At 49.9% G+C, this 21,673-nt stretch overlaps 1 protein-coding gene across 1 annotated transcript; it reads right to left on the bottom strand.

Moving 5' to 3' along the window:
• Positions 1 to 2,842: 2,842 nt before the first annotated feature.
• On the bottom strand, positions 2,843 to 19,683 carry ANKRD13C (ankyrin repeat domain 13C). The gene is made up of 13 exons (XM_082287171.1): positions 19,283 to 19,683; positions 15,060 to 15,101; positions 13,477 to 13,581; positions 12,443 to 12,528; positions 11,381 to 11,426; positions 10,591 to 10,657; positions 9,181 to 9,325; positions 8,352 to 8,483; positions 7,447 to 7,608; positions 6,662 to 6,741; positions 5,963 to 6,061; positions 5,257 to 5,357; positions 2,843 to 4,418 (listed from the first exon to the last, which is right to left on the bottom strand). The coding sequence occupies exons 1-13, from the start codon at positions 19,587 to 19,589 to the stop codon at positions 4,288 to 4,290; spliced, it is 1,503 nt and encodes a 500-aa protein (XP_082143297.1). The 5' UTR covers positions 19,590 to 19,683; the 3' UTR covers positions 2,843 to 4,287.
• Positions 19,684 to 21,673: the final 1,990 nt, after the last annotated feature.

Raw genomic sequence — 21,673 nt, 5'->3', positions numbered from 1 at the left:
TTTGCTCTCCATCCCCCAGAACTGTCCCGTCCTGCAATCCGAGGGAGCCCATTCCTGGATGGAGGAGGTGAAATCTCTGGAAGAACTGGAAGCAGCTCAGTGAATTTCAGGCTCTTTTTCCCCCCTCCCTCCCAGGCAGCTGTTCCCAACAGCTCCCTCAGCTCCAGGTGAGGCCGGGAGCTGCTCCCCCTCTCCTTTCCCCATAAAACCTGGCATTCACAGAGGGCCGAGAAGAGGCTGTAATGAAAATGCAGGATTTTATTTAAAAAATGACCAAGAAAATGCCCTTGCAGAACGCAGCAGCAGGAGCTCGTTCCCTCCCCTCCGATCCCGCTCCGGACGCGCGGCCACAGCGGAGCCGAGTCCCAGGAAGCGCCGGGACAGGAGAGGGAAGCCTGGATTGCACAGGTGGAGCAGTTCCCGAATCCAACAGCATAGTTTGGTCTTTATTCTAACAATGATACAACCCAAAGTGACTATGAGTGAAGGGAAGAGAAAAACGGGGAGCAGACGACAGGAAAACGCAAGAGAGGCAACTCGTTTTCCACGGGAGTTACAAACTGTCAGGAAAAGTGAAACTGCAGCATTACAGGAACTGGTTAATCCGGATTAAATAACGCAGTTCTCCTGGTGGGAATTACAACTCAGGAGCAGAGACAGTAAAATAACAGAGGGTTGCTGGGAATATCAACGGAACACAGTGGGATTCCAGCACAAACACATCCGGGGGTGACGAACGGATTCAACGCAGGAATGGGGAATTGCAGTGGTGGGAGTGCAGTGGCCAGACAGCAGCTCCGGGAGAGGAAAACCAGGGAGTTCCCTTTGCCACAGGACAGAGCAGGAGTTTGGAAGACCAGAGGAACAGTTTGGTTCAGAAACAATCCGCGGGATCCTTCCGCAGCGGGGTCGGAATTGGGTTGAGCAAAATTCCTGGTTGTCTTTTAAGAGCCATAAAAAACCTCAGGAAAAAGATGTGGTGGGAGGGGAGCCCCAGCCCGGGCAGCCCCGACCCCCAGGAGCAGCGGGATGTGATTCCCACCCAGCCTGTGCCAGCTCCCTTCTCCTCCTGCCTCGGACACCAACTCCCAGCTGGGGTGTCCGGAGGCTGCTCCTGGTTCCCCTGACGTTCCCAGGCCACAGGGATGAGCTGGAGCTGCTGCATGGACACAATCCATGGATCTGTGTTCACTCCCAGGGACCAGACCCTCCTGGAACACCCGGCCTGGCCTTCGGGGAAATGGGAAAACCCGAGGTGAGGCTCTGCTGGGTCAATCCTGCTTGGAAAAGGAGTTTCCCAGAGCCACGGGAGAGGGGAGGGACCCTGTGCCCCACACACGGCCGGGGCTGGGGACACCCCGGAGACATCGGGGCCCACAAACATTCCCTGTGTCCATGCAACACAACCAGTGACAAAAACAGGCTTTAGTGGAGAAAACATAGATATCCACATGGATAACGTGGGCAGTCCCTCGGGATCCACAGGCAGCCCAAGGCTCAGCACAGTGTCCCTCTCACTGAGGATTCCTGCAGTGCATCCATTGGGAAACCTGCCCGGGCGTCCCTACGCGTGAGAACTCCTCACTCGGAATGTTCAGACAGGAAACACATCCCGGAAGGAGGGACAAGTACCGAGAGCAGCTCTGGGAGCCTGCAGGGCTGCCTGGGAGCTGGGGGGCAATCCAGGGAATTCCCATCCCTCAGCTCCACAGGGAGGGCAGGAGCAGCCGGGATTCCCTGGGATAAACCAGAACAAGGACAGTTCCAAACCTGTGCCCACATTCCAACACAGAACAAGCCTTAGGAGCAGCTCACTGCCACCCTTCCTGCAAACCCTGCAGGTGGCCCAGGGAGCAGCCGTGTCATGGGGAGTTAAAATCCCCTGGATCTGCAGCCAGAGGCCACAGGAACCACAGGAAACACTTCCAGGACCTGCCCTGGGCTTGGGGCAGACATCCCACGGCCAGCAGCCCCCAGCAGGGGCTGTCCCGGGGGGATGGAGCCACAGGAGCCTCAGGCCCATGGAAGGCTGCACAAAACCCTTTTTGTTTTCCAGTTCCAAGCCCAGGATCCACCCTGGGATCCAGCAGTGGCTGCGCTGCCCAGGCCCCACAGCCCCAGCAATGCTTCCACGGAGCCAGGGATGAATTTGGGATAACCAAAAATGCAAAGCAACACAAAAAACCAGGGATCCTCCCTGTACCACTGAGGAAAGGGATTTCTGACATTCACCTTGGGGTGAAGCCTCCTGCCTTCACTGGAATTCCCAAGGAATGGGGTGCCCTGTAGGGCACCGGCTGCGGCTCCACACCTGGCACAGGTCCTGCAGCTCCACAGAACATCCTGAAGGGACCCCTGGGAGGGACAAGGGACACCAGGGAGGGACGGGACAGAGCCCTGTGCTGCCCCACAGGCACCGATCCAAGCTCCAGCTCAGCCCCACGGCCATTCCCAGTCTGTCCCAGAGGATCCCACCTGGCTCCCAGGAGCAGCACAAATGGTGTCAGTTCATCCCAGAGGTGTGAAACACGTCAGGAATTCATCATTACCTGGGAGCACAAGTTCCATCATTCCCAGAGGATGCTCCACACCTGCCCTGACACAGCACTGCAGGAGTCACTTCCCTTTGCTTGTTTTCCCTAAAGTTTTATGCTGGGTTTGAGTTTGAATTAACAACAAAGCTGCACTGCTCCCCTGTCCCAGTGCTCCCCTGTTCCCACACATCCCAGAACTTCCCTGTCCCAGTGTTTCCCTATTCCCACATGTCCCAGTGCTCCCCTGTTCCCCAGGTTCACAGAGGTGCTGGGAAAGGACCAACCCCACCCTCCCACCCCAGTGCACCTGGATTTTGCCGACAGGGATTCCCTGGGCCTCCTCCATGTCCTTTCCCAGAGCAGCCTCTTTGGGATGGATCAGAGATTCCAGCAGTTTGGAATCCCTGCTCTCAGGTGTGCCTGACACCTGGCCCTGTGCTGAGCCCCTCCCTTGTCCCTCGTGCTCAGCACAGCTGTTCCCTCCACTGAGCATCAGTGATCCTCTTCATTATAAACTTTGATCCTTAACTCTATGGAATTCCAGAAAAAGTTTTACCTACAGTGCACAAAGAATATAATTTGGAAAATATTTACATTTTTGTACAATGACACCACAGCACTTGAATCTAAATTTCTTCATACAAACAAATAGCACCATCAGCCTTTTGCACAAATCCTGCCTGACCAACCCCACAAAGGTGGATTATTGTCGGATGAGGAGACTGGAACCACTGGGAATGGGAATAAGCTCGAGGAGCTGGAGTACTGAAACACCCATGAAGGAGGGTTGGACAAGATGAGCTTTAAGGTCCCTCCCACCCCAAGCCAGTGTGGGATTCTCTGATTAAAATAAGAAGAGGCAGGAAATGACTGTGGAAACATCCCAATGAAAGCTCCCGAGAGCACCACGATGACCCCGAGCGCAGGGAAAGCTCCTCCTGCATGAAGGGGGAATGCCTGAGCTTTTCCCAGTGCCTCTGTGCATCCCAGTTTTCCAGGCTGCTGAGGGCACACACAAACTGGCCTGGTGGTGCTTGGCCTTCCTGGGACAACTCTCCCAAGTGAGGGTCAAATGAAGGATTAACAAGTGACATTCCTGGCCAGGCAGCCCTGGAGTGCTCCCCCAAACCACAGGGAGCCAGGCAGGGAGCAGAGAGCAGCGAGGGAAGCGGGAATGAAGGGATCAGGCAGGGCCAGCACCAGGCTGGGCCAGTGCTCCAGAGGTGCCTCGTTCCCTGCAGGGCACAGCTGGCTCTGCCCTGGGTTGCAGGAGGAAATCCAAGTGTCAGTGGTGCCCGTTTGGTTCATTCATCTACAGCCAAGGCATTCCTTTGGGATACCTTCCAACATTCCGTGGCTGAGCTGTGAGCTCAGGGAACAGGGAGCACGGGAAGGACGGGGGGCTCACCCCCAGCCCCAGGCCCAGCTCGGTGCCAAGGTCCAGCAGTGCCTTGTGGATCACCACACGTGTAAAAAATTTAAAAACCAGCAGCTCCTCCCAGCTGGGGGTGGCAGCTCCCGGGCCAGGACTGGCTGTGCCAAAGGGAATGGCAGCAGGAGGCTCTGGGAAGCGGGAGCTGGAGGGGCTGGATGCCCAGTGCAGTGCCAGCACATCCGCACTGCTGCTCGTTCCCTTCGCTGCGGGCTCGTGGAGTTCATCCCTTGCGCTGTGCCCCACGGCTCTACTCTACTGTGGGTGCAGCCATTCCCTTTCCCTGGGATGTGGATATTCCCCAGGAACCTGGCAGTCCCGTTAGAGGTCCGGGAAGCGGCTGGGATCCTCCTTGTAGTCGTCGGGAATGGTGAAGATGGAGTCATCGAACTCGTCGTAACGGAACTCCTGGAACGTCACAGTGGCCGTGATGGTGGGGAACACCGGGATATCTGCAGGGCAGGGAAAGGGCACACTGAGGGGCAAGGAAAAGCCAGGAATGGCACCAATCCCCAGCCCTGGAAAGGTCCAAGGCCAGGCTGGATGCGGCTTGGAGCAACCTGGGATGGGAGGGATTTTGAGGTCCCTCCCAACCCAAACTGCTCTGGAATGCTGTGCAAATATGGCAGAGGTAGAGCACAGCCTGCCCAGGATTGTCAGGTTCACACAGCTCCCTGCAGTTCCAGGAATCCTGTATCCCTTAGGAAAGGGGCTACTGCTTTTGGGCAGCCTGTGCTGGGATCATCTATCCCATGAGTAAGTTGATTTTACACATTTCCATCTGTTTCAAATGCAACAGTTTTGTATTTTTCACTAAAAGTAAATCTATCACCAGTAATCCTTGAAGAAAAGGAAACACAGGAATGTTAGAAAATATTCCACACCTGAGAGCCTCCTCCAATACAGGAATAATCCAGCACATCCCACTGCCCTTGGAGCAAGGCCCCAGCACTCCTGTGCTCCTGCAATTTCCAGCAACACACTCCGAGGTGAGAGTTCTTTCCCAAATCTCCAAAGAACACCTTCTGAACATGTTGCAGGAGTAAGTGCACGTGTTTAGATCTGGATTGGATATTAGGGAAAATTTCTCCATGGAAAGTGCTGTCCAGCCCTGGCACAGCTGCCCAGGGCAGGGGTGAGTCCCTGTCCCTGCAGGGATTTCAAAGCCATGTGGATGTGGCACTTGGGGACATGAGGCAGTGGTGGCCTTGGCAGTGCTGGGAATGGTTGGGCTTTTCCAAGCCCACATTCTGGATATTTAAAGCCCCAGGACTTGTTGTGTGCTCTTACCTAATTTGACAGGAAAGCCTGGTGGAAGCTTCATTTGAACAAATTCTCTAAGTTTGTTAAAGTGCTTGAAGGGTGCAATGACTTCTAAGACATTCAACAACCTGCAAAGGAGAGCAGAGCCTGTGACAGATCCTCCTGCCACACCTTGTCCCTCTGGAACAGGCAAACATGATCCAAAGGGCCTGGGGAACAGAGGAGATGACAATGACATCGTTCCCCCTCTCCACTCCAGGGTTTCAGGGTCACCCCACATCCAGCTCCCAGTGATCCAGAATTACAACAAGCCAACATCAGGACAGCAATTCCTTGTCCTCGTTTTCCACAGGAGATGAGGGATGAGGTAGCACCCCCCTCCTCCACGGACATGAGGAACTGACCTGCCTTTGAGCTGGTTTAGGGGACACAATTTTGTGCTAAAACTTGTTATGGGGAAAACCATTTCAGAGTTCTGTGGGCTCAGGCCCATTAGGGAGCAGTTACTGATAACCCAGCCCAAAGCTCTGCTCCTTATCAAGCCAGATAAGGGCTTGGCTCCTCCCCCAGCCACAGTAGCTCCCAGCTCCCCACAGTAAGGGATTCCTAGCTCAACAGCCTGACTTTTGTACTGCCAGCTCCCACTCCTGGGGTCTGGAGGACTCTGCAGTTCATGAAAACGTTAAAACATTCCCTACAGGAATAACACCCATGGCCAGGAGCTTGGACTCACGATTCGATTCCTAACGGGAATTCCTGGCTCATTGCTATCGTGGCTTTGAAGGTTTTCTTGCTCTCCTTGCAGACCAGCTCCCTGCCCAGGTGAGGAGCTCTGTGAGGGAGAGGGAGAGGCAAAGTCAGTGCTTCCCAGGGAAACCGTGAGTTTAGAGGAAGGAAAAGAGCCTTGGGTTGGAAAACATCAGGGAAGAATCCCTACTTTCAAAGGATTTGCTTTATTGTAAAGCTGTGCAGAGTAAAGATAAAAAACCCTCTTAATTTAGATTACTCTGAGTTCTGCTAAACCAGGAGACAAGACAAGAACAGGGAAACTACTCCAAGAAAATCTTCCAGCAATGCCTCATAAACATGGTGTTAATAAACCCTACAGGAAGTGTCTATTAACCACTGCCCAGAGATGCCCACGCAGGGGGTGGAACTGGATGGGCTTTAAGGTCCCTTCCAATCCAAAGCATTCCAGGATTCCCTGCCTGTAGCTGAGGCACTGCCACTGTTCCCACACGCAGGGATCCCCTCCCAGCCCTCTGGAGAACAAACACAGACACCAAACCCAGCGTTCCTCCCTCCCCACAAAACCACACGCAAGCAGCACCCACCAAGTGGAGGATACAGAAAGCCCCACCAAACGCCCCCAGCCCCATCCCAGGAATCCAGAGGTGTCCCTGGGATCCCTGTCAGCTGCAGCAGCACTCACTTGCCACTCTCTGCAGAGATGTACTCCTCCCAGGAGATGGTGTTGGGGGACGGCGGCGTCAGCGACTGCCGGCGCACGGGCTGTGGGACAAACACAGCTCAGCTCCCGCTGCCTCCTGTCCCCCCCTCAGCCCGACATTCCCTCCTGGAACTGCCCCTCAGCTCCAGCAACAGCCACAAAGCCTGCCCTGCTCATCCCAGGCTCCTGCTCTCAGCCCCCACTGAGGTGTTTGGCCTCCAAGGGCACTTTCTATAGGATTGGGCTGTGCTGCTCCACCGTAATGAGTTAATTCAGGGGTCTGAGCGCCAAGGCAGCAGCTCCAGCTCACACAGAAATAAATTAATCACTTTAAAAGCTCTGTGTGTGTTCCCAGCTGAAGCCTGGCTCGTTCTGAAGAGCTCTTCATCTCCTGGTGCTAATCACAGGCTTCCTCCCATTTTAATGAAGCTCAAAGGAACACGATTGCCTTTCTGGCTTCCCTTTCATTCCCAACAATCAACATTGGGTCTAAAAGAATCCGAAGTGATTTGCCACAGCCAAACCCCTCATCTCTTCTAAGAGACAAATTAAATCTGAATACCCAATATAACCACAGAAATCCCTCCCTGTGTGCACTAATCAGGGTAATTCATTAATGCATCACCACAGTTACACTTGTGGGTCATGTTTATTGTTTTTAAATTACGCCAATCAAAAGAAAATAAAAACATTATCTATGTATTTTGCACAAAGACCGGTGTGCAAGGTTATTCTCCCACACCCTGGGAACAGTTTATCAGTTATACCTCAAAATTTTGCTCCATGAGGTTGCCCCCTTTGCTCAGGCTCTCCATGATCGCTTTATTCCGAAGGATGTCCTCCTCACTGAGATGTTCCCTTCTTTTCCTGGATTCCAATACAAGTCCGTTCACCAAGTAGAAATCTGCCAGAAAGTTTCCTACTCTCTCCTGCACGAAAGGAATTGGGACATTAATGATTCACAGAAGATAAAATAAAAACATTTCAATTCTTGTGTATCCAATAATGGCAATAAGGGGACTTGGAGATTGAGCTGGAATTCCCCCAGCCCCCACATGGGCTGGCAATGGGCAATCCCAGAACTCCAGCAGGAACAGGTACTTCTTATCAAGGGAAGCTTTAAGACAGAGATTGTTTAAGAATTTGAGTGAAATCCCTTTCCAGAGCACTCCCATCCCTGCCTTTCTCTGATGGGAATGCACAGAATCCTTCCTGCACTCCCTGGAATCAACCTGCAGAGATCAGAGACTCCTGGAATGAAGTCATTCCAGTACAATCTGTCCTCCCCCTGCCCAACAGCTACAGTATCTTTCTTCCTAGTTTCTCCTTCTGAAGGCAGTCCAGCAGAGAGATTACACATGGAATGAACTGGTGACAACTGGGGATACAGGGAGAGGGATTTTTCCTTTGTCCTGAACATCTTATCCTTTCAGAATCCTGGATTGGTTTGCATTGGGAGGGACCTCAAAGCCCACCCAGTGCCACCCCCCACCAGGGCAGGGACACATTCCACTGTCCCAGGCTGCTCCCAGCCCTGTCCAGCCTGGCCTGGGGCACTTCCAGGGATGGGGCAGCCACAGCTGCTCTGGGAAATCTGTTCCAGTGCTTCTTCCGGCCCCTTTCCCTCCTCCTTCCTGCCCAGCACCAGGCTCTGAGCTTCCCTCCCACTCACAGTTTTGTCCTCCCTGAAGAGCCACCCTGTCTGGGCCCGTGTGAACGTGATGGATTTGGTGGATAAGGTGGCAGAGTAAATATCACTGCTCATCAAAATGTCAACCTCCTCTTCTGTCTCCATCTCAGATTCCTGGAAGAAAAATTCCAAAATACTCAGCAGAACTTACAAACAATGATTACTTCTTCTAAAAATACACAAATAAATACAAATCCATAAGCCTTGTCCTTTGGATCTTTTCCCAGAAGCAGCATTTCCTGAATTTTCAAATGGTTTTATAAAACCTCTGGCCAAATGGTTTCCAAATAGTTTAATCTTGAATATTAATGTGAATAAAGCATCCAAATGGGATTTATCCAGCAGCTCAGCAGCCACACCCTTTCCAGAGGCAATAATCCATCTGTTTAAGTGATTGGGGGATAAAGCTGTAATTAAAGACTTGACTAATTACAGGAGGTCCAGTGAGTCACGTTGTTATCAGCTGAACTGGCCATGGAGTGACTAAAAGGATGCAAAGCAGTGGGAACGGGTCTGAAAACCCACCTGAGGACACCTAAATTAAGCCCAGTGGAAAGATTAAAAGCAGTACATCATAATTTAAACCATAATCTTTCCAATCTACTCCCATTCCAACTTTTCCTCCATCAGAAATCTGGATTCAAAGCTGGTTTTCCTCACAAAATTCAACGTCACCTTCACAGCTCAAGTTGGAACAACTGAGGGAAAAATTCTTTGGTTTGCAGTCCTTTGGGTCTTTCTGAGGCAAATTTTGTTTAATACATTCCCAAAAAAGCCTGGGATGTGTCCCACCCCCTTCCCAGAGCTTTACCTCGTGATGTATTCGCTGGTAAACTTTTTGCTCATTGTCTAAAACTACAAAAGATTCGGAGGGTGCGGCGTCACCATTAAAAATGAAGCTTAAATCCCCTCGTTGGCACTTCATGTCTGTAAAGTCTATCAGAGTTGTGTCCAGCCTGTGCAAACAAAGCCACATTTCACACAAATGACCCATGAACACAGGAGGAAAATCAGCTTTCAAGAAGAAAAGCAATTTTTTTAATGGCAAACAAACACATAAAGGGCTGAGTTTTCAGAGGATTTTGTAAGTGAAGCCTAGATGCAGAAATCAGCAAAAAATTGCTATAAAGGTCAAGTTTTCTTCAGAAAATTGTATTTGATACTGCCAGCATGAGGAGGGGAGAGAATTAATTCAAGTGTTACACATTGAGAAACAACTCCTCAGCACTGTCCTACACAGCCCCTGACTTGAGTAACAATATTGGGACATGACCCAAATTCTGAAGAGGACTAAGAAACAAACTCTTTTTTTTAACCTGACTTAGTTTCATTGCTATTTCTATTTTTCTCCCTCACCAACACAAAGGAAATGCTCCTGCAGACCTGAATAACTGGAAGAAGATGGAGCCAAGGCCATGGATCTCTGTAGCAATTCACATCCAGTATTGCCAGAGCATTTGTTTCTCTTAAAAAGGTGGTTAAAGAACCTGAACTGGGTGACTTCTTCAGCTCCAAGTGGTGAGGGGTTAAAACTCCTCATACATTTGCCTCTGATTCCAAGGAAAAAACTTTTCTATTTATCTATTTCCCCTCAGTTCAGCCCTTGTACAGGCAGAGCACTCAGAAATGAGAAGGAAAGTAACAGCCCCAGACTCAAATTTCACCTAAAAATTTACTTTACACACCCAAGCTACACCTTTAATAGAGCAAAACCTTCTACAGGTTGAATCTCCAGGATCATATTCTTGCCTGTTTTAAACTTTGGCCCCTGAAGAAAATGCCAGAGAATACATTTGATTCCAAACTAAAGCAGTTGAAGAGCTGAGCTTGAAGAGACTCTTGAAACCCCCCACTGAATTTGTGAATTTGTTACATTAGACACTTTAAAGAGAGAAATTGTATCACTTTGGTTTTTTAACTACAGACTGGAGCAGCAACATTTCTCCACAAAATACTGCAATTTATTTGCAATTGTGTTATAAATATCCCAACCCCTGGTTTTCACTGGCATGTCTGGTAGATAAAGCCTTATCCAGCTGAACTGCTCTTGCTCTATATTTAAGTTAAATTCACCTCAAAGGAGATAATCAGAGAGCCTGAAATTCCAAGCCACAGTGCTGTGTCATGGATGTGCCCAGACTCCTCAGGGGATTCTGTCAGGCCCACTGGGATCCAGCTTTTCCCTGGCACACAGGTATTTGGGTACAAAAGCAGCACTCACCTGATATTTATACCTTGTTTGTGTATTTTACATGCATCAGAAGGCAGAATTCGGGAAAGTAAAGGCACTAAGGGAGGGAGAGAAAAGGCAATCAGGACACTGAGATCCCCCTTCAAAGTATTCCCATTAAAACCACTCCATCAGTTTGATTCTGGAATGTGTTTTAGTACAAATACAGCATTTTCCATCATCATCTCAGTCAAACACAACCAACACCAGGGGTATTTCTGTTTGATAAAACCAAATTGTAATTGCACACGCTGCTTCCAATATCAGCCAGAATTTCTATCTCCATCACAGGTAAACCATTTATAAATTCTAATAATTCTGGCTGTTCACAATTTGAGTTCTGGCATTTGACAGTTTATACATTGCACCAACTGAAAGCCTGGCTCCAATTAAAGCAGAAAAAATGGTCCAAAGCATTAAGCTTGGACTAAGCCTTTATTAAAGCACACAGAATCATGGAATCCCAGACTGGTGTGGGTTGGGAGGGACCTTAAGGATCATCCCATTCCACCCCCTGCCATGGGCAGGGACACCTTCCATGGACCACGTTCTTAAAGCAAACAGCTCCTTCCCTCCCCTACTGAGTCACTGGATGACAGAAGAGAATTCAGCCTCAAAAGTGAATAACCAAAAATAAATCTGGAAAAAGTTGTGTGTCCTTTCCTTAGGACTCAAATCTTGAGCACTGGACTGTGAATGTTCCAGCACAAACCAGAGGAGAACAAGTGTGCTGCAGGCTGATTGCATTATCTCCCTGAGGGAGGGACATGGAATCACTCACCCCAACTTTGAAAATCCCAGTGAAGCTCTAGATAGAAGTCACCTAGCTGAGAAGAAAAGAAGAATGTATTAACAAGCTTTTGAGGCTAAATAACTGTAAAATTTGCTGAAACACAGGCAGAAGTTGTGTTTGGCAAACAAAGAAAACTTTCTCAAACGTTGTACTTGAATTTACACTGAACCTAGACATTACTGAAGCTTTAGCTGCAGCAGAATCAATAATGGTAAAATAATGTAACTCATTTGAACTCACATTTTTAATCATTTTTTAATACTAATTCACACTACCATCAAGCCCTGGATTGCAAAAGATTTATTGTAAACATGTGTTTAAAAAACACCTGTGGAGCTCTCTGCTTGCTCTGATTGATCCCATCCAACCCCACGGAATTAGAATTAATTATACAATAATTAATGAGTCAAGTTTCAGGCAGGAGTATTGCAAACACCCATTTCCACTGGCCTTGTGGAAATGTGCTGGAGTCATCAGGTCAGACCTCCTGTGCCTCCAGCCAAAGCCAACCCCATCACGAGGGTGCTCAGGGATCACCACCACAGCTCAGCTTTCAGAGGGACAATTTCATTAACTTGTGATAAACACCTGCATTTCTGCAAATTGCTGTCCCCAAACTGAGCAAAATTTCACTGTGCCCAAGGGGAATTGGCTGCTGGATGCTGATGGAGAATGAAACCAAAAATCCCCTCCATCACTGAGCAAGTGTCATCTGGGGACTGAACAGACCAGGAAATTATTCACTGATACAAGACTTAAGAAAGCCCTAATGATCTAAAGAAATAGAGATTCTTTAAGTCTGAGATTGCAAAGATGACGAGCAGGTCTGTCTTACATAAACCTTTTATTTGAATTTCTAAAAGTTGAAAGGAAGCATTATCTTAAAATAAATATGATTCTGTGACCTCTTAAAACGGAGCCAAGATTGCTTTTAAGAGCAAAGGATTGGTAAAAACATGGAAAAAACTTCCTGACAGTTTTCCAGAGTGTCCATACTCAGAACACAAGCCACTGCTTTCCACCCCATCTGTTTCTGTCAGCACAACTCACCTCTTTCAGGGCTTTTAATAACCGAGGTCTCTTCTCTTCAACACTTTCCCTGGACTGCTGCTTGAGCTTCCTCAGGAGTGCTGAAACTGCACAGGAATTAATCCATGAACTCAGTTTGTTTGGTAATTACAGGTGAGTGCCTTACTTGAAGTCTTAAACCCAACAGTGCAATGGAACATTTCATCAGACCTCGGAGAAATTAATCCCAGTTACAGTAAGTGCACATTAACCTGCTCTGGTCACCCCAGGAAGAAACTGTTTGTAAAATAAACTAAATAATCATGCCAAGAGGGTTTTTACACAGGTATTAGTAAATATGTGGGTACAAATATATGGCACTGAATATGTGTGACATCTGCTCCATTGAGAAAATCAGTAGTGAGGAGCTGACATGAGAATGCTGCTGGTAGATTACAATTTAGTGCATTAATATATTAATAATACATTTATAGATGTAATATATAGTGAGTTTTCTGCTATAGGAATGCACCACCACACATGGCAGTACCAAATACTGTTAACATCCACCAGTGAGTAGCACCAGAATAATTTCCCTCTACTACTCCATGTCTGAGGTGAATAAATAATATTTGAATAATAAATAATAAATTATATTTCCCCACTGGCCTGTTGAGATGCAGCCTAAAAGCCACATCCCATTGGCAACTGGTACAAAAACAAACCTGTGACCACAGGGAGCAGCTCCAAGGAGATGATCCCACACAGCTAAAATCCATTTGGATCCTGTCACTCCCATTCCAAACCTGGAATGCTCGTGCAGAGCTTTCCCAATCCCTTCAGTCTGAGCAGAGTTAACAGTTGGCTTATGTAACCCAGTGCAACTTCTTATCACAGAAATGGATGTGCCTTATCACGTTTAGATATAAAATGTTCAGCTGATTAAGAGAAACCTTTCAGAGAGCTGAAAGAGCGCTGTGGGAAAATAACACATCTTGAGAGCTTTGCCTTCCTGTTCTGAATGAGCCCCAGTTTGGGATTAATTGGCAAATTTGGATGAAGGAAGAGGTGCTTACTCATCTGTCTGTCTCCATAGCTGATGGCTTCGGCCAGAGGGCTCCATCCCTGAGCGTTTTTCACCTTTACTGGAGCATTATGGGCTAAAAGCAGGTGGGCACATTCTAGGACAAAATATCCACAAAATATCCACAGTTATTAACAGCAAACATCAGGGATGCAGCAGGATCAGTCAGAATAAAACTCTACTAAAGCAATGCATATCAGAGATATTACACAGATTATCGAAACACGTATCTGGAATCTGACTCACTCTAACAAACAAAGCCATCTATGCAAGTCCTTCCTGCACTCTCCTGTTCAATATTAGCACTAAAAATCATTGCTGATCAGCCACCAATTACATAACACTGCACACTTGTCCCTCCTGCTACGTGGATTTTGCTTTTTATAACATTTCTGCATGTCAGATACACACACCACTATGGAACAAGGATATTTATATTTAATGGATGACATCAGCTCTCTCTGCTTCACACACAAACCCATGCACCAAGAGATACCTCAGCGCCTTCATCCCTCTCCGAGGGGTGAACGGACCATGGGGACACGGATTTGGGGCAAGTCCCAAGTCCATCAGGTGTATGGGAGGCAGAGGAGGCTGAGGCACCAACACATCCCTGTGTCCCAGAACAAGCTGGGGAATCTGGGATTTAAAGAGGGCAAACAGGCGCTGCTGTTCCAGGGAAGCCTCAGAGCAGGTGTGTAACCCAACTGTACCACACAGCTGCACTTGCATTCCCTGTCCACAGGTGAAAAGTGACAGTGGAATGAAAAAATTAAGGAGACAAGGAGGGCTCCAGTGTTCCCATGTGCTCCTTGGAAACAGTTCTTCATTTTCCAACCACAGGGAAACCTCAGCACATGTCACTGAAGCCATCCTGAGCTGTCTGGAGCTGATGGAGCAGGCCCAGCTGGAGCTGGAGCTGAAGGAATGTCTCATCACCAAGACTGGGACTTCCTGGGTTATTTTCCTACCACAAGTGCCACAGGAAACTGCACTGGTCATTCCAGATGCAGCAGCTGTGAGTCAATGGCAGGCTCAGAGGCTGGGGAGGAAGAGATACTTCCCTGCTGAATGAACTGTCTCCTGTGGGAATAAACAAAGGCCCTGACTAACCCAGCCAAGACACCGAGGGATTTTTATGGTTCCTTAAACACAGTGCCCAGGACAAGAACATCACTCTGCAGGGAGCAGGCAAATAAGCTTGGAATTACCAGCCAGATTCCATTTCCAGTTCAATAGACAGGCTGGGAGAGCTGGGGGTGTTCACCTGGAGAAAAGAAGGATCCATGGAGACCTCAGAGCCCCTTGCAGTGCCTAAAGGGGCTCCAGGAGAGCTGGAGAGGGACTGGGGATAAGGAGTGACAGGGAAGAGGGAATGGCTTCACTGCCAGAGGGTTAGATGGGATATTGGGAATAAACCCCAGATTTCTTTTCCCACTCTTCTCCAAATCCATGTGGCATCTTCTTCCCAGAAAACCTCACTAGCTTGAAACACAAGATTACATCCCTCTTTCCTCTTGCCCCCAAATCTTCAAGATCACTTGAAGAGGAAACAAAACAAATGGTTCTACCCACCTTTATGTCCCAACATCACAGCAAGATGTAAAGGAGTGTTTCCTAAAATAAACCACAGAAATAAAAGATATTAAAGTTACCAGAATCCATTGCAATCCCTTCCTTAGAAAACCCCAGTTCCTGCTCTAACCCAGGAACACACCAACACCCACCAGAGGAGTGACATTTTTCTAAGCAACCCTGTGGATTGTAATTGTCAAAATAAATATTTCGAGACACATTTCATGGGCCAAGAGAGGGTTTTTAATGATGTCTTGAAACTCACTCCAGGCAAAGAGGTCCAGTTGTGTCTCTGAGAACGACACAACCCAAACCCCACTGCACCCCACAGGCTGAAGGGTCTGATCCCTTTCCAGCCTGACATATCTGGGTTAAAAGCTACTCACAGATATGATACTGATTAAAAATTTAACGGCCTGTTGTATTAATTTTTCAAAGACTGAGTACTCATTTTTTACAACTACAGCACTGGGCATATTAAGCAGGAACAACACCTTCACTACAAAGCTGCCTTTTGGTTGTTTCCAAAGAAAGCTTTGGGGATGATCAGCAGCCTCTCAAACCTGCCCCCATTTTCCTGGCAATGCTCATGACACAGGTGGTATTTGTGTTGTTAAATATTCACTGTGAGGCACCCAGAGCTGTTTTTCCTGGATTAATGCTGCTACCAGGCTCATGACACACTTCATTTAGGGAGCTTAAGGACGCAAAGTTCTTCCATTTAACTGTATTTTGCACATTTAAACACTTTCTTAGAGCAGTCGAGAGAAAAAATGCTGCAGAACAAATTTCTTGTGCAATTCTAATACACACACACTTGATTGAGAGTTATTTTCTAACTTCCATTTTGTCAGCAGGAAGAACCTGCTCTGTGCAGAGGATGTGCTGCACATCTGGGAGAGGCTGCTACAGAAATGCCAGCACCCTGCAGCATCATGGAATTTTGGATGGAGATGGAAACTCTGCCCTGCTTGCCCAAGAGGGGTTGAAAGGGCTGTTCAATGTGTCCTGCATTTCATCCTAGCAGGACACTGACAGCATCCCAGGCAGCCACATCCCAGCTCATTATACACTAACCCAGCTAAACTCCTGCTTCTATTAATAGCTGCTCCAACATCTGGGAGCCAGCACAGCACTGGGAATCCTGGATGCTGCCAGGCTCTGCTAGGGACGGAAATAACCTTCCTGAGGAGCACGTTTGAGAGGGAGCCACACCGTGTGCTCAGGAAATGCAAATGATGTGATCCATGGGGAAATGCTTTCATAGAATCATGGAATCACAGGTTGGAAAATCCCTCCAGGATCACTGAGCCCAAGCTGTTCCAAATCCCCGCCTTGTCCCCAGCCCAGAGCCCTGAGTGCCACCTCCAGCCCTTCCTGGGACACCTCCAGGGATGGGCACTCCAAACCTCCCTGAGCAGCCCCTGCCAAGGCCTGACCACCCTTTCCATGCAGAAATTCCTGCTGATGTCCACCCTGAGCCTCCCCAGCCCAGCCTGAGGCCGTTCCCTCTCCTCCTGTTCCTGTTCCCTGCCAGCAGAGCCCGACCCCCCCGGCTGCCCCCTCCTGTCAGGGACTTGTGCAGAGCCACAAGGTCCCCCCTGAGCCTCCTTTGCTCCAGCCTGAGCCCCTTTCCAGCTCCCTCAGGAATTCTCCTGGGGCTCCAGCCCCTTCCCAGCTCCCTCAGGAATTCTCCTGGGGCTCCAGCCCCTTCCCAGCTCCCTCAGCCTCTCCTGGGGCTCCAGCCCCTTTCCCAGCTCCACTCCCTGCTCTGGACACACTCCAGCCCCTCAAGGTCTTTGTTGGAATGAGGGGCCCAGAACTGAACCCAGGGTTTGAGGTGAGGCCTCAACCAGTGCCCAGCACAGCTACAGCCCCCTGTCCCAAGAAATCAGTGCTCCAGCAGCTCCTGGAATCCTGCCTGTGCACATCCAGGCCTGCTGGCACAGAAACACACCTCTAACACAGCACCTGTCCCCACACACGTGTGGCCTTTCACCTCTGCTGAGGCACCTGCAAACCTACAGGGAGCCAGGGCTGTTTTTTCCAGCTGTTTTCCAGCAGTAATTCAGCAAGAGGATTTGTCTGTTCCAGGATTTAAGCTCTTAAATGCATGATATAATAAAATTGTAAGTCATCTACTAGGTGTAGCTACAGGCTTCTCCCAGGAAACTCATTGTTTGGGAATAATGACACTGGCCTTCCTCTGGGCAGTGATTTGGAGGCTAATTTAGGGAGCCGGGCAGGCACTCAATTAACACTCAATTGCTTTTAGCAGAACAGCAGGAGTCTCCCATTCCACAGGATTTGGCTTTCCTGCACTGAACCAACACTAAAACAGGCCTGGATTATTAACAATAAGTTCTCTCTCCCCTCTGTCCAATCCTTATCACATCCCAGGATTCCTCTGGTGTATTTCTGAGCAAATGATCAGCTGGAGTGTCCCCCAAATAATTCCCAGCTCCAGTGTGTAAACAAGTGACAGATGGAATCAGGCAGGAAGAAAACAATAACAAGGAAATGTTACTCAGCCCTTTGGAATGTCAAGCCATCAAGAGTTTGTTGTGGGGTTTTTTCTGAATAGTTCAAGTAAAAACTTGGAGGAAGATGGTGAGTCAGAGATCCCCAAAGTGTCCCAACTCTAAGCAGAGCTGGGAAAGCAAAGAGGTATTAACTGGAGATTTATATAGGATATATATGGATTAAAAAAGGATGGAATCAATGTTTGTGATACACACTGAGGGTGAAAGTGCAACAAAGAGGGATCAGGAAGTGCCTTCAAGTAAAGAGCTGGAGTTGCTGCTGCTGCTGAGTTGCTTGAAGAGGAACTGGAGGAGGAACAGGGAGAAGCAGCAGCAGGAATAGAGCGAGTGGGAAAAATCCTCCCCAAGTCTGCTGCTTTCATTCTAGCAGGATTTGCTGGAATGAAGGTGGCAGGATAAACAGATCTGTAGCTGGATTTGGAACACTGCCCTTAGGAAAGCGCTGTGCCAGTTGTAGGGAACACTCCTGCCCATCCTGGCTGGGAGCTGAGCCCTGTGTTACTCTGCATCCCTCAGCTGCGTTCCAGTGCCCAATGCCACCACAGACACAGCTGGAATTCCCGATTCCATCACTCCTGCCATCGTGCCACTCCCAGACACCCTCTATCTTCGTGTCCCTTTTGAATCTACAGACCACAATTAAGCACAGCCAATCTCCTTATCAGAAACACAACACAAGTGTCCCCTTTATCACAACTTCTCAGACAACACACACGTGGAACTTGGAATTCTCCAGCAGAAACGGATCACGTTACTCTTGAAACAGGTATTAAAAATAGAGATTAAAACTAACCACGAAGGTCAAGCTGATCCCCCAGGCTAATTTAGTTGTTAACAGTATAAAGCATTCCCCAAATTAAAGTGCTTTTAAAAGGCCTGGCAAGACATTCAATATTTACAAATTTCAGAGCAGCACAAGGATCAGATTCCACCTCTGCCACTGACATTGCTGTGGACAGAGCATTTGCAGAGGAGCAGCTGTGAACAACTCTCTCAAAATCCAGAACCACAGCATTTAAAAACAAAGGAGAAAAAAGGTTTGGTTTTTTCTAGCCTGAGAAAATATCAAAGACTGCTCTGCCAACAGCCAAAGGAACCTCTCACCATCCCCCAAAGCAAACAGGTGACAGCTCAGACACCTTAAAAAGAACGAATCTTTTAAATGCAGTGGGATCTTGGACACAGAACAACACCTGGGCAGAGGCAGCTCTGCCAGGACAGTGCCGGTACTGAAGCCAACACTGCTCATTCATATTACGAAAATCATGGAATTACGGAATGGTTTGGGTTGGAATGAACCTTAAAACCCATCCAGTGCCACATCTTCCGCTGTCCCAGGCTGCTCCAAGCCCCAGTGTCCAGCCTGGCCTTGGGCACTGCCAGGGATCCAGGGGCAGCCCCAGCTGCTCTGGGCACCCTGTGCCAGGGCCTGCCCACCCTGCCAGGGAACAATTCCTTCCCAGTATCCCATCCAGCCCTGCCTTCTGTCAGTAGACGCCATCCCCTCGTCCAGTCACTCCATCCCTTGTCCAAAGTCCTTCCTAAAGGGGATTCACACACCCTTAGGAAACTCCCATATAAAACTCCCACGAATTCCCTACTTCCCCGTTCCGCATTCGCACCTCCCGCCCCGGCGGGACGCGGTCCCGAGCCCCGGATGCCCCGGTGTGTCCCGCTCACCGTGACTGTCCTTCTGGGCGATGCCCTGGGTGCGGATGAGCGCCGAGAGCCGCCGCACGTCCCCCTTGAACACGCACTCGTGCACGGGGAAGGGGCCGCGCTCGGGCCCGGCGGGAGCGGCCCGGGCCGGCGGGCGGTGCCGGTGCGCTCCGGGCCCGCGGTGCCCCCCGGCCCGCCCGCCCTTCCCGCCCGTGAAGGCGCCCCCGGGCGCCGCGGCCGCCTCGTCCTCGCCGGCCGCCAGCAGGTCCCCGTCCTCCTTGCTGGGCTTGTGGTCCCTGCGCAGCGAGCGGAGCTTCTCGCCGGTCATGGCCGGCGGGAGCGCCCGGAGCGCTCGGAGCCCGCGGGGCCGGTCCCGCCCGGAGCCCCCGGAGCGGCCGCAGCTCCACCCGCGCCTCACGGGCCTCGGCTCCGCGCCGCCATCTTGCGCCGCCGCTCTCGCGAGACTGCGCCGCACCGCGAGGGCGCGCGGGCGGAGCCACGGAGTGACCGGGAGGGGCGGGGCGGGATCCGCCCCCACGGGCACGGCCTGAGGGGCGGGAACGGGGGTCGGGCATCGATCGAAGCAACCACATCGTGAGGGACGGGATCGGGGATGGGATCGATCGCAACAACCACATCGTGAGGGACGGGATCCACCCCGACGGGCACGGCCTGAGGGGCTGGAACGGGGATGGGATCGATCGCAACAACCACATCGTGAGGGACGGGATCGGAGATCGGACACCGATACCAACGGGCACGGCCTGAGGGACGGGATCGGTCCCAACGGGCACGGCCTGAGGGGCGGGAACGGGGATGGGCTCGATCGCAACAACCACATCCTGAGGGACGGGATAGGGGATGGGATCGATCGCAACAACCGCATCCTGAGGGACGGGATCGGAGATCGGGCACCGATCCCAACGGGCACGGCCTGAGGGACGGGGTCGGTCCCAAAGGGCACCTCCTGAGGGACAGGATCAGGCACCGATCCCAACGGGCACCTCCTGAGGGACGGGATCGGTCCCAAAGGGCACATCCTGAGGGACGGGATCGGACACCGATCCCAACGGGCACATCCTGAGGGACCAGGACAGGTAGAGTCCACGACTCCCTGGGCAGCCGTTCCAGTGCTTTTCCACCCTCCTCGGAAAGTTCTTCGGGGAATGATGGGACCTGGACAAGTCTTCCTCAAAAACACGTGCGGGGAAAGGGAAAAACGGGACAGTCCCCTTGTCGTAGTGCGAGCCCTTGTGGGTGCATTGTCAGCTCAGAAAGGACCTGTTTGGGTCGGAGCTTCCCAACTTCCCACAGCACTTCCCGGTCCTGGGCCAGTTCTGCAAGTTTCTGCTTCCAGTATGGAATGAATAACTGTAAAAGTGATGATGTCCCAAATTCCTGGTAAATTGGATTTTTTACTAATTCTTCCAGGGAAAACAAGCCCCAAGTTGCCAGGAAGACCAGACCTGCTGTGATAACAGAACTGCCTTCCTGCTGACCTCGTCTTTCCCCAGCTTGCATCATCTCCCTCATCCCAAGTGGCCAAGGAGAATTCCAGGCAGATTTTGGAATTCTGTGCCTGTTGTCCCCAGCTGCTTCCCACACAGCTTTTTACAGTCTTAACACAGACTTTTAAGTAATTTCAGGAAAGAAATCCCAAAGATTTGTTTTTGCTCTATACTCCAGTGGCCTTTCCAATGAGATTTTTCTGTCTCTCCTTGTTTTTTGAGGAAAGTCGAACCCATTTGCAGGCAGAATGTGAGAGGCTGGCTCTGTCAGCAGTTCTGATGTCTCCTGTCTGTTCTCCCGTGCTGGAAACACACGCGGAGCACAGCTGGTCTTGCAGCATGGATGGATTGGCTCAGGTTTTAGCTGATGTTAGAAGCCTCACGCTGCATTTTTAATTACTGGAGGCATGAAGTCACTGTTTACCAGCTTATTATGGGCTCCCTTATTCACCCCACAAATGAAACTGAGGCATTACTCATGGGAAGGGCTCTGGGAAAACTGGTGTTTGTAGAGAATCCCAACTGTGGGATTATTGTACACTTAAAAATTCTTGAGAATGGGTTTTTTTGTCCATCTAACTTTCCTACAGGGAGCAGATTTGTCACCACGGGATGGAATTCCTCCCTCCTAAATCCCAGGTTTCTGCTTGTGTGCTGGAGCGTGGCCCTGTACACACCCCAGGGTTTGTTCTGCTTAGATCCAGCTTTGCTCAGATTTTATCCATATTTTTGTTGCAAAGAAAATGTTTCCTTTAAAAATCTGATATAAAAATCATTCATATGTGGCCTTCAGCACATATGTGCTCTTTGTCTTCAGATGCCAAAGTGCTGTTCCATGGACGTCAGTCCATGCGAAACAACCTTGGCAGGGAGGCCCAGTGAATTAATTTTTAATCACAGAATC

The sequence above is a fragment of the Coloeus monedula genome, assembly GCF_965178545.1.
Source record: "Coloeus monedula genome assembly, chromosome: 9".
Lineage (NCBI taxonomy): Eukaryota > Metazoa > Chordata > Aves > Passeriformes > Corvidae > Coloeus > Coloeus monedula.
Note: the sequence above shows the minus strand (reverse complement) of the source record. Positions and strands in the feature narration are given on the sequence as shown.